Genomic DNA, 12336 nt, shown 5'->3' with positions numbered 1-12336 from the left:
AGGTTCCTCAGGGTTGTGTGGCAAGCACTTGATCAACTGAGCAGTTCCCACAGCCCCAGAACAACTTTGTGATTTAATTGATGTGTAGTGGAGTGTAGACATTGGTATGTTTCTGAAAGCCAGTCAGCTACAGCAAGGATTAGAACCACTGTTAACATAATGAAGAAACTGTACCCTTTAGTAATGTTCTGCTTCCATTTTAATTTTAGGCCTGAATTACTGGAACAGCTTTGGAAAGCCAGAGCTGAGAAAAAGAAACTACGTAAAACGTTACGGGAATTTGAAGAAACATTTTATCAGCAAAATGGAAGGTTTGTTAAGCATTGTAAATGTTGACATCTTTCTTTAATTCACAAAATGTATGTTAAGATAATGGAATACATGGGATTAGAAACACAGGTACAGAGGCTTCCAGTTTGATCCCCAAGACCTACATGGGGGAAGAAAAGAACCAGCTCCTAAAAGGTGTCTTCTGATCTCTACATGCATGTCATAGCACATGCACTTGCATGCTCCCACACACTAAGGAAGAGTTACAGACACATTGCTTATAGGATATTAGCACTGAAATGTTATTTTAACTCTAAGGCTATCGCTTAGTGCAGGAGCATTTGCTCAGCATGTGCAAGGCCGGGGCTTCATCCCCAGCACTGCTAAAGACAAAATTATATATATATATATATATGGAGAGAGAGAGGGGGCGGGGAGAGGGGGAGGAGAGGGAGGCAAGGTCTGTCCTGGACTAACTGTAGATCAGGCTGGCTCAGAGAGCCACTGCCTCTATCTACCTCCTGGGATTAAAGACGTGCACCACCACTCCCAGCCAGTTTTATAACGTTCTTTTTCATGCTCTCAAGGAAAAGTCATAACTGGAGTAAGCATCTCAGATATTTTCAGGTTTTCCAAAAGCAATTCTTGTTGGCAGTGCTGGAGCTCGAACCCACGAGACAGACATTCTCCCACCGAGCTACATCCCAGCCCCCAGAGACTTTATATTGCTTAGAGGTGACCTGTCTCTGACAGGATCTCATTATGCAGCCATGACTAGTCTGGAACTTGCTGTGTAGACCAGGCTGGCCTGGAACTCAGATTGACCTGCTGGTGCAGAGTTAAAGTGTTGGTGCAAGGTTAAAGATGGGAGCTACTGGCCTGTTTTATGTATCTCTTCTCTTAGGAAAGATCCCACAGGAGGAATGAAATCCCTGACTGGAATTTTTTTGTTGTTTTTTTGAGACATGGATTTTTTGTGTAGACCTGGTTGTCCTGGAACTCACTCTGTATCCCAGGCTGGCCTTGAACTCAGAGATCTGCTTGCCTCTGCCTCCTGAGTGCTGGGATTAAGCACCACTGCCTGGCTGGATTCTTAATTTTTATCCTGAAACAAGCTCCAGTAGTCATTGTGCTGGGGAAGGGTGCAGACAGGTGGACGGACCCCTGGTGCTCACTGTACGGCAGCCAGTCTAACTAAAACGAGCAAGCTTTAGGCTCTGCCGGATACCTTGTCTCGTGGAAACACTGTGAAGAGGGATAGAGGATGCCAGATGTCCTGAGGCCTCTGCAAATTCCCATGCACACACATACACTTCAAGAGAAGTAAGGAGCAGAGTTGAGGCTTAAGTCTCAGAGTAACTTTGGTGGCCCTACCAAACTAGGAGCTGTTAACAAATTCCAAAGTATATTTTCTTTAAAAAGAAGCTGGGGCCAGGAGGTAATTTGAGAGTTTCACATCTATATCAAGTGTGAGTTAAAAAGTCCCGAGTACTGGGGAAATGGCTCAGTCAGTGATATGTCTGCTGTGTGCCCCGAGTTTGAGTCTCAGAGCCCACATCAGTTGGTGGTGTTCTCTGGATGCTGTATCACTGGGCTAGACAGCCAGCTAGCTTAGCTACTCAGCTAGCTTTAGGCAGTGGGAAACCCTGCCTCAAATAAGGTGGATGAGACAGGTTTACCTCTGGCTTGCTCTCATGCACACACATGTACAATGTATGTATACACAGAAAAGTATAAGAAAGTGTAAGTGCTATAAAGGCATTTTCCATGCACCTTCTTTATATTGAAAGAAAACAGCTTCTACCTGAGGTGATTGATGCTGAAGTGGAGGGGTTAACTAAATGTGTAAAAGGACTCATGGTAGCTTTCTAGCACTTACAGACTCCCCTGCTGATTGTAAGAAGTATCGAACATTATTTAAGCAGTTACTAGAGAGGTCCATCAAAAATAGCATTTTTAGAATGTTCTTTGTGTGTGAATTCGTCCACTGGCCTTTTGCCCTGCAGAGAAGCTTCTAGTTCAGCCTGAATTTGTAGTATTATGCTCCATATTAGGACAACTTTTAAGTCAGATTTTATCTTCCCTAGGAATGCCCAGAAAGAGGATCGTGTCCCAGTGCTTGAGGAATATAAGGAGTACAAGAAAATTAAAGCCAAGCTTAGACTTCTTGAAGTTCTTATCAGCAAACAAGACTCTTCAAAATCCATATAAAATATGTTCCCTGAAAAGTGACATCATAAAGTCAGTTGTGTTCCTTGAAGTTCCTCATGTGTACTTGGCTCGTACTGAGTTCACCCTGTCAGGCACTCAGAGCCCCTTCCGTACTTGTCTGTGGTTCAGTAGGAAAGGAAGGCCGTTCCTCATTCCGCAGTTGACTAAGACGCTCCACACTTAGCAAACACGCAGACCCCTCCATTGTTTACTACAGACACACCTGTTAGCAAAAGACAAGAATTTTATTCTTTTCACTTCAAGAACTTTGGAAATACAGAACTTTTTTGTTGTTTACTGTTTTGTTTTTCCTTTTCATTACTGAAGAAAATTGAGAGGAAAATCTTCACACTGAGTTCTTCGGTTGCCTTTTTCTTACAGAATGACTGAAAATGTAAAAGAAAAGCCTATAAACGTGACATATGCAACTGTATTTTGTTTTTCCTAGAAAACCAACCCGAATTTTCAAATCATAGTGTGGAACACCTTTCTGTGTAATTCCCAGAGTGACACCCACCTGCACAGATAGTACTTAGCCAGAATTTGCAAATCTGTGGTCCTACCTGAACGAAGATAACAGTGGGTAGACCACAGAGCAGCCTTGCTTAGTCATTTGAAACATTACACACATCACTCACAGAGCTGAATCACATCCCATGCTGCCTACAGGACTTCAGTTACTGTCTACCAGCAATGATGTGACTTGTCTGGATCAGATCCTGCGCTGTCCCCCCACCCACCTCCAGATAATGTGAGAAAATAGCTGTGCCAGTATGGAGGGACTTGGATGGTGCTCAGGTTTGTGTATTTCATCACATGGCCTCAGTTGGCACAAGGATGGTGACACTTAAGTAAATCTGTTCTTTACAAGGGCTATACCACTGCAGCTTTACATGTCCATTCAGGGGCTGCCTTCCCCCAAAATGACCACCTCTCACCCAGGCGCTTGCTGTCTTACAGCCACTTACAGGATGTGTAGTGGTACACCCCTTACCATAGACTCTTAGCATTTCTTTTCCTTTGGCTTTGCATGGCTTTTCTTCAGGTAATCTGCTAATCATTTTTTACGGAATAATAACTTCTTGTGTTAATGCAACAGATGTGAGTCAGGCTTAATCTAAGTGGATCACCCCTCCCCCCTCCCCCTGTGCTTTTTTCAATTGATAAATGTCTCACTTTGCCCATGCTTTGCATGTAATGACTCATGCATGATTTTCCTAATATTAATAGTTTTTCATACAAATGGAATTTCACAACATCTTTAATAAGGTGAGGAAAGCATGAACCTCCAACTTCTGGCACTATTATTACACAGTAAGAATGTGAGGTAGCTTCATAATAAATAGTGTCTCTAGTACTTCACATTTCACTGTGTGTGCAATGCCTTTTTTGGGGGAGAGGGAAAAGTCCAGCGGTAGTGAATGTGTAGTGGAAGTTTTTTTTTTTTTAAAAAAGCACTAAATCATCCAGCCTTGTTTGTGTTGTTCCTTTTGATATTGCTAGATCATTCATAATGTATTTTTAGGAAAGTAATTACGAATGCCAAAAAATGTATCATTTGATTTGAACCCATCATGTGGTGTACTTTTTAGTTTCTTTTGGTCCAGACAGGATTGCTACATGTAATTTTATGTGCACTGTATATTTTTATGAATGTTTTATTTTGTATACCACATGCAAAAATGTCCATGTGCACTATTTAAATGTTTTAAATAATATATTCCTTCTCTATAACGCTAAATCTATTTGAGTACAATATTTTTCTAAGTCTGTAGCCTGACTGGTCTCTGACTGGTTTTCATTACAGCTGCGTCATGATTGGTCCTGGGGTGTTAGTTGTGGCTGAGAGTGTGGTGGTGACACACTCGTGTGTGCTGTCGCTGACTCGTGGGTTAGCAGTGGTCATAGAATTAGGCACCTGCGAGAGTTCTACTTTGGTACAAATAAAAATTATATCTATATAGAAGTGTTATATAGATATATGTATGTCCACCAGTATAATTACATTGCTGTGTTTGGCACTTCATTGTACAGACTTTTGTAATAAAAGAACTTTAATGTTCTAAGTCATTGTAAATGTATGTTCGTTTTTCTAGGAGGTATTGTCTTAGGCTTATTTAAATCACTACCCAGTGACGATGCAGAGGACACACTAAGGTTGCTCAACAGTTTGGCCAGCATGTTCTGGGGAAAAGTCCACATACTGCTTCTTCGAGCTCTTTAGGGAGAAGAGGCTGACTACCTTTTTTTTTTTTTTCCTTCCAGAAGGGTTTCATGTATCCGGTCTTGAAATTGCTATGTAGCCCAAGACCTTGAACTCCTGTTCCTCATCTCTGCCTCCTAATGCCAGAATTAGTCATTTCTTGTTGCAGTGAATTACTTGAAAACTTGACCCTCCTTACTTTGAGGAAGATGGGTAGTTATTTTTAAATTCCATTATTTTACTGGGCATGGTGTGATATGTACCTGTCATCCCAACTACTCTAGAGGCCATGGCAGAAGGACCCCTTGAGCCCAGGAGTTCAAGGCCAGCCTGGGTGACCTTTTTTTTTTTTCCCAGGTTAGGGTGGGGTGAGACAGGGTTTCTCTGTGTAGCCCTGGCTGTGCTGGAACTCTCTCTGTAGCCCAGGCTGGCCTTGAACTCAGATTCGCCTGCCTCTGCCTCCCGAGTGCTGGGATTAAAGGCCTGCCATCACTTCCCTCTTTTTTCTTTAAGCTTTGCTTTATCCATGTTTTAAATGTATACATTGAGCATTAATGTGTAAGTCGGGTGCTATGGTTGAATGTGGCACTGCTTTGGCCCACAGAACAGAACATAAGCTGTTCTGGAGGGGCTTGTGTAGCTTAGAAAAATAATATTCCCCTCCAGTTTGTAAAATACCAGTCATACACAACTTTCCAACAAGAAAGCTCTCAAAGGACCTGCAGCTGTCATTTCCAAACAACTTTATGGCCTTAATATGCCATCTTCTTTATTTCTGGGAAACTTGAAATGTTGTCCTTGAGAAACTAGATGAATTCTGCATTTGAAGATGATAGTAAAATTTCTGTAGTTAGCTGTAGCTTTGTAGTTGACTTTTTGTAGGCATTTTGGAGTTTGTAGAATGGAGATTATTTTATGTATGTTGGTCATATATAATACTTTCCCAGAGTCCTAAGACTTAACTTAGCTCTGGCCAAAGGAAGTGAGACCCTGGGACACGGTTGAGACCACCAACAGTTCATCTGTCTGCACCTCCCATCCAGCTATTGGAGATCCGCCCCATGACAAGAAGCATTAACTTCCCTTTTACACTCCCAGAATTTAATAATAAATCTTGTACTAAAAATCCTGTGAGTATACCCATGTGCATATTACAGGAAGTAGTTAGTGAACTTGTGGATTGTACAGGGGTTTCAGTCCCATTTATGGAAATCATCCTGTTAGAACTGGTTGCCGCTTTAGTGCCTTTAAAATGCGTCTCTGCTGGAGCTGGAGCTCGGTGCCTCGCACTTGCAGGGCTCTGTCCTCTATCCCCAGCGCAGCGTAAGAACAGCGAAGTAGCCAGAGATGGTGACGGTTTAGGAGAGAATACAGTAAGTACCTAACAGTCTGTGCCAGAGCACTGGTCTCATGGAGTCTCACCTCCACGATTACAGCATTACAGTCTGTGCCAGGGCACTGGTCTCATGGAGTCTCACCTCCAGGATTACTGTTGTAGCTTCCTCATCACTTGGTTTAGTTTCGAGCTGATGTAGTGCAGTTCCTTCTCCAGCTCCACAGCATACAAAAAGAGTCTAGGAGAGAGTTTAGTTAGTAGAGCTATGCATGGTCGTTCTGTGCAGTAGACAGTAGCTTATTAATGCCCGTTGTGATGTGCTTTGAGAGGGGGCTAGGATGGCAAGCTCCTGATGACATTTTCCAGGGCAGTGATCTGCAGTACTGATGGGAAGCTGGAGCTGGGAGACCAGGCCTGCTGCGCCCTTTCATCTAGAGGGGGAACATCTGCCTCACCTTTTCAAATGTGTGTGCATGCTTCACCTGCATGTATGTGTTAGGTCTGCACCCTGTGCATGCCCGGTGCATATGCTCTCCTGGGATTGGTATTCGAATGTGAGCTGCCATGTGGCTCTTGGGGAAGAGCAGCCTGTGCTCCTAACCACTGAGCCAGCTCGCCAGTGTGCTGGTCTCACTGTCTAAGCAAATGGAGTTGTGTGCTTTAATTTTGGAGCTGCAGAGAATGCAAGAATTAGGTGTAGCAATGTGGTTCTGGCTCAGTAAAAGAACATCTGTAACTGTGTCCTCAGTCTGCATATCCTGGTGTCCCAGGTACCACAGTTGGTACATGTTGGTGCATGGAGCAAATGCTTACTCTCGGAATTCTTGCTGAGTGACAGGCTGGTAGTCATCTTGAATTTCTGTAGAATAATACTTTTTCTCAAGCCTCTCCTTCCACGCTTTCATCTGCTCTGCCCCTTGGATCTCCTGTCAATTTAGAGGACAAGTACAGGCGGCAGTCTGTATGTGTCCGAGACTCCCAAGTAGACTACTAAAGATCACAGGCTTCCAGCGGCCCGGTGCTTGGGTGTCTGCATCGGCAAAGTCACCCCACAGGACTGGGCTGGGAGATGTGTGGCACAGATGTTAGGGTTCGGGCCTCATCTACTCACCTCATCCTGCTGTCTCTTCCTGTTGCCTCTGGGTCTCTTTCTGGTTTTAATTCATTTGCCAAGGCTAATATTCTTTTGTCCATCTTCCTCCTTCAGTGCTGAGTGTTGAGCCCAGGGTCTCCTGCGTGCTCTGCACGTGCTACACCCCACCCCCTTAGAGTGTACTTGAGAATGCATCTCTGCCCACCTCCCAGCAGCCTTTCTGCCAGGCTTGCACAGATGGGACCCTTGTGTACCAGTGCCACGTACCACAATACAAGTCTCTCACTAGAAAACGTATTACTGCCCCTTCCTGACCGAAAGAGTCCTTCCTATGAACTGTTCTTACCAGCACTGACTTGCAAGTACACTATTACCTTCAGTGTGTGCGGCACACATGCAGTGGTGCATGTTGGGATAACTTGCAGGGCCACGTGGGTCATCGGGCTGGACAGCAGGTGCCTCTACCTGCTGAGCCGTCTCTCCCTACCTCCTCTTTCTCAGATTTAGGGTGGAAAAAAGTGAAATGTGTATGGTAATAGGAGCAGCCCTAGGGAAGGAGAAAGGGGTGTGCCCAGGTGTGAGTCAAAAGTGTTTTTTAGCCAGGTGTGGTCGCACGCACTTGGCGGCTGGTGTTACTCCTCTGGTGTTGCTCTGGTGTTACCAGAGGCCAGAGCACCCTGGCTGCATAGCAAGAATCTGGAACAGAGCTGGGGTAAAGCTAGCTCAGTGAGCACTGGCAGGAAGGCATGAGGGCTTGTGCAGATCTCCAGCAGCCAGGTCACAAGCTACGCTGTGACATCATGTCCCCGTAATCCGCCCTGTGGGGGCCAGCTAGTCTAGACAAACGAGTAAGCTCCAGGTTCAGTGAAACTGTCTCAAGCGAGGAAATCCGAGGTGCTGGCTTTGTCCTCCATCTGCACACCTGAACACGTGCACCCACAAAAGGAGTGTAGAAAGCAAGGACACGCAGACCAGGGCAACTTCCTAGGAATTTACTAAGTGTATTTAGCCCAGAAGTGACTGCAAGGAAGCCGAGTAGATCCTGCTGCTGATCACCTCCAATATGGTCCCTGACCAGAAACTGGCCAGCTGCAGATCCTGAGTTTGTGCACTAGTACTGTTAACTACTAAATGGCCAGGCTGCTCATACTGTGGGTGCGCATACACACATAATCTTTTTACAATGCTGGCTGTGGTGGTGCACACTTGTTGAATCTCAGGGCTGGGGCTGAAGACACAGAAGGACCTTTGGAGCTTACTGGCAAGCAGTCTAGTCTACTTGGTGAGCTCAGGCTGAGGAGAGACCCTGCTTTAAAGGGGGGTAGATGGCCTTCCAGAAATAACATCTCTGGTCTGTGCACGTATTCATCCACACACGAACACACCCACACATACACGCACAAAAAACATCCTGAGATTGGTCAAAATTGACATGGGTCTTTTTAATAGAAATGGATCTCTTAAGTAAAATTCTATAAATAGATTTCCAGTATTCTTTAAGCAGTTTGCTGTGCCCTGTCATAAATGAGAAAGGCTCCTGATTCTGAGAGGTGTGTTGGAGGTGACAACTGTCGGTATAAATTATTTCTATTAATCAGCTAATAAAGCTATCACCTGTGTTTAGAAAAATCAATTAAAATCTTACAGTTTCAGCAGGGCGGCAGTGAATCCCAGCACTTTAATCCCAGCACTCAGAAGGCAGAGCCAGGTGGATCTCTATGAATTCCAGGCCAGCCTGGTCTATAGAGCGAGATCCAGGACCAAAACTACATGGAGATACCGTCTCAAAAAACAATGAAACTTACGGTTTCACTAAAGCCTTCTTTTCTGGCTTGATGGGCCAAATCTCCGGGGGTTTTCCTCCTGTAAGTGCAGAATAAGCATGAGAGTAAGAAAAGGCAGTGAACCATGAGCAGTGAGGTCCACAGCAAGGAACTGGACTGTCTCCGTTCTCATGACAAATGTTGCTCATTAAGAAAATTCACGGGGCTGGAGAGGTGGCTCAGAGGTTAAGAGCATCTTACCACATATTGCCCCCCTGGGAGAAGACCAAAATCCAAATTTTAAAGTCTTGCTCTTCCAAAGGTCCTGAGTTCAATTCCCAGTAACCACATGGTGGCTCACAACCATCTATAATGAGATCTGGTGCCCTCTTCTGGCCTGCAGGGACACATGCAAACAGAACACTGGATACATAATAAATAAATAAATCTTAAAAAAAAAAAAATTCACTGGGACTAGCTATAAAATAATCCACTTTCTTTCCATCAGTAAACACACGCATCCTGTTAAGCACACGTCCTGTTCCTAAGTGTGACTGTAAAATGTTTTTGATAGTTGGATGAGCTGTGTACTGCATGCGGACTAAAGTTGCCTTATACTTGTGCAAGGAACTTTCCTGTCTTCCTGTCAGCCTTCCCGAGTGACAAAATATGGGCTGGGCTCTGTTTCCAGTGGTGCCAGCCGGATCCAGGGCCTCTGACCTGCCCAGAGCCTCACAGGCGGGCACGTCCTCTGCCACTGGACTACTCAGCAGTCCATATTGATTTTAACTGAGAGTTTCCCCGCAGAAGTCAAAAGGCTTACTGGATGTCGGAAAGAGTGGGTTTCAACCTTATCTCATTGTTTCTCCTGTAATCAGGTAGATGTTCCCACTTGAACCTCAGTTTCACTTATGCATTCTTGACTTCATCATAATGCAGAAGCAGAAACCAGACTTTAAAATTTGGATTTTGGTCTTCTCCCAGGGGGGCAATATGTGGTAAGATGCTCTGAATATTCTGTGCAGGGGGCAGAGCTCTCTGTCAGACATGGACGTGGGGGAGCAATCGACACTCTACAGCTTGCAGTATTGCTAGTGAGTTTTAGAGATACAAAGCCAATTGTACAATACAATACATACTATCAAATAGGGATTCTGTTAGCTGATATTGCCCCACTGAAGACTGATGTTAGTATTTTGGGCATCTTTAATGTATGCAGGCTAGGCTAAGACCCTTTGGTAGGTTAAAGATGCTGAATGCATTCTCAACCTAATAGTTGTAACCCCACCCCACATTGAACATCTGTGTGGTGGTTTGAGAATGTCACCACAGGCTTACACATATGAATGTGGGTCCCCAGTTGGTGGAACTGTTGGGAAGGATTCGGTGTGGCCTTGGAGGAGGTGTGTCACTTGGGGTAGGCTTTGAGGTTTTAGAAGCTCACATCATTCCTAGTGCGCGCTCTGCCTAGTGCTTGTGGATCAGATGTGAGCTCTCGGCCACTGCCCCAGTGCCGGGCCCGGCTGCCTGCCTGCTGCCCTGCTCCCTGCCAGGATGGCCATGGCCGCACCTCTGCAACGGAAAGCCTATCTTTCCTCTAAAAGTTGCTTCATTTGTGACCCTTCACAGCCACAGGAACGTGACTAAGACATTTTGTGTGGAACTTGAAAGTGAGAAAAAAAAAAAAAATTCAACATCTTACATTTTCTTGTCTTCACTGTCTGGGGCTTTCTTCAGTCGGAGTTTCTCGAGAACATTAAGGTAACTCTGGGTTAATTAAAAAGAATTTAAAATTCATCAGAAATTATTTCCCGTATTCTTCACATTCAGTCAAGACACATGAACTATGACGTACTGGTTGTAGGAACTCCTGCCTAAAAAGACGTCTGGCACTGTGCTGTGATCCTTTCACTGTGCCTTTGTGAAAGCAAAGGGTGCTCTCAGGGACATCACTGGGATGTGATGCAAAAGTCTTAAAAATGAAAATATCAACACGGTGGGGATGTGGGGACAGGAATAGGAGGGGTCAGGTGGGGGGAGGATGGAGGGAGAGACAGCTGGAATCTGGGGGGCAAGATAGAAAGCTAGTGCAATGGAAACCCCCAGGAATCTACAAGGGTGACCCTAGCTAAGACTCCTAGTAATGGGGGATATGGAGCCAGAATTGGCCATCTTCTGTAACCAGGCAAGGCTTCCACTGGAGAGACCAGGACCCCAACCTAGCCACAAACCCTTCGACCTACAATTTGTCCCGTCTGCAAGATGTGCTGGGGTAAAGATGGTGTAGAATTTGTGGGAGTGGCCACCCAATGACCGGTCCAGCTAGAGACCATGCCACAAGAGGAAACCCACCCCGACACTGCCTGGAGGGCCAGGAACCAGAGACTGGACAGCCCAGAGACCCAGGATAGAACCAAACGATCAACAAAAAGAAAAAAATGAATGAAATGATTCCTGATGATATTCTGCCATACTCAAGACAGGAGCCTAGCATAATTATCATCAGAGAGGTTTCATCCAGCAACTGATGGAAACAGATGCAGAGACCCACAGCCAAACATTAGGTGGAACTTGGGGGATCCTGTGGAAGAGGGGGAGGAAGGATGGTAGGAGCCAAGGGGTCAACAAAACACAAAATCAACTGACCCGGGCTTATTGGGGCTCACAGAAACTGAACCGACAATCAGGGAGCCTGCATGGGTCTGACCTAGGTCCTCTGCCCATACGTTATGGTTGTGTAGCTTGGCCTTCTTGAGGGACTCTCAGCAGGGGCAGTCTCTGATTCTTTGCCTATTTTGGGGACCCTTTTCCTCCTACTGGGCTGCCTCATCCAGCCTTAATATGAGGGGATGTGCCTAATCTTATTACAGCTTGATAGGCCATGTTTGGTTGATAGCCCTGGGGGGCCTGCCCTTCTCTAAAGGGAAAGGGAGGGGGCAGATCTGGGGGAGAGGGGCAGTGGGAGGGGACTGCAGTCAGGGTGTAATATATGAGAGGAGAATAAAAACACTTAAAATATTAATACAGGAGCTGGAGAGATGGCTCAGCGGTTAACAAGCTGTTCTTCCAGAGGACCTGAGTTCTGCTCCCATCACCTGTCAGGCAGCTCCAGCCTCGGGGATCCAAGGCGCCTGGTCTTAGTGGGCACCTAACACTCTATTGAAAATCTTAGAAAATGAAAGTGTTAAGATGGACTGCTTTAAGTATGTTAACACTTCTACTGTGTACCACCAACATCATGCTCAAGGTATCAAAGATAAAAACCCCACAATTGAGCTGGCCATGGAGAGGTCATCTTAACAGTATTCTCTTACAGACAAGCTCCCAGACACCTCACAGGACCACAGCTACTGACCTCTGTGAAGTGCTCTTGGACCTGCCAGAGTGTACAAGCTGGCTAGTTTTATGTCAATTTGGCATGAGCTAGAGTCATTTGAAAAGAGGGAGCTTCAGCCAGGCG

At 45.3% G+C, this 12336-nt stretch overlaps 2 protein-coding genes across 24 annotated transcripts in view; one reads left to right on the top strand and one right to left on the bottom strand.

Annotated features, from left to right (window-relative positions):
* Positions 1-4547, top strand: part of Fam13b (family with sequence similarity 13 member B) — a 68349-nt gene extending 63802 nt beyond the window's left edge. For all 20 annotated transcript variants that reach the window (XM_076554931.1, XM_076554939.1, XM_076554944.1 and 17 more), the window contains 2 exons: positions 210-311; positions 2358-4547. In XM_076554931.1, the coding sequence (XP_076411046.1) occupies positions 210-311; positions 2358-2481 (226 nt within the window). In that variant the 3' untranslated portion in view covers positions 2482-4547. The remainder of the gene's footprint in view (positions 1-209; positions 312-2357) is intronic.
* Pkd2l2 (polycystin 2 like 2, transient receptor potential cation channel) overlaps positions 2708-12336 on the bottom strand; it is a 27210-nt gene continuing 17581 nt past the window's right edge. For 3 of the 4 annotated variants that reach the window (XM_076554946.1, XM_076554947.1, XM_076554948.1), the window contains 5 exons: positions 10579-10643; positions 8919-8976; positions 6834-6946; positions 6163-6258; positions 2708-2867 (listed from right to left, as the gene is read on the bottom strand). In XM_076554946.1, the coding sequence (XP_076411061.1) occupies positions 6171-6258; positions 6834-6946; positions 8919-8976; positions 10579-10643 (324 nt within the window). In that variant the 3' untranslated portion in view covers positions 2708-2867; positions 6163-6170. Of the gene's footprint in view, positions 2868-6106; positions 6259-6833; positions 6947-8918; positions 8977-10578; positions 10644-12336 lie in introns of all 4 variants that reach the window. The other variant, XR_013046023.1, reaches the window with a different exon arrangement.

Source organism: Peromyscus maniculatus, chromosome 19, assembly GCF_049852395.1.
Source record: "Peromyscus maniculatus bairdii isolate BWxNUB_F1_BW_parent chromosome 19, HU_Pman_BW_mat_3.1, whole genome shotgun sequence".
NCBI classification, from domain to species: Eukaryota; Metazoa; Chordata; class Mammalia; order Rodentia; family Cricetidae; genus Peromyscus; species Peromyscus maniculatus.
This window is presented reverse-complemented; position numbering and strand designations above follow the sequence as displayed.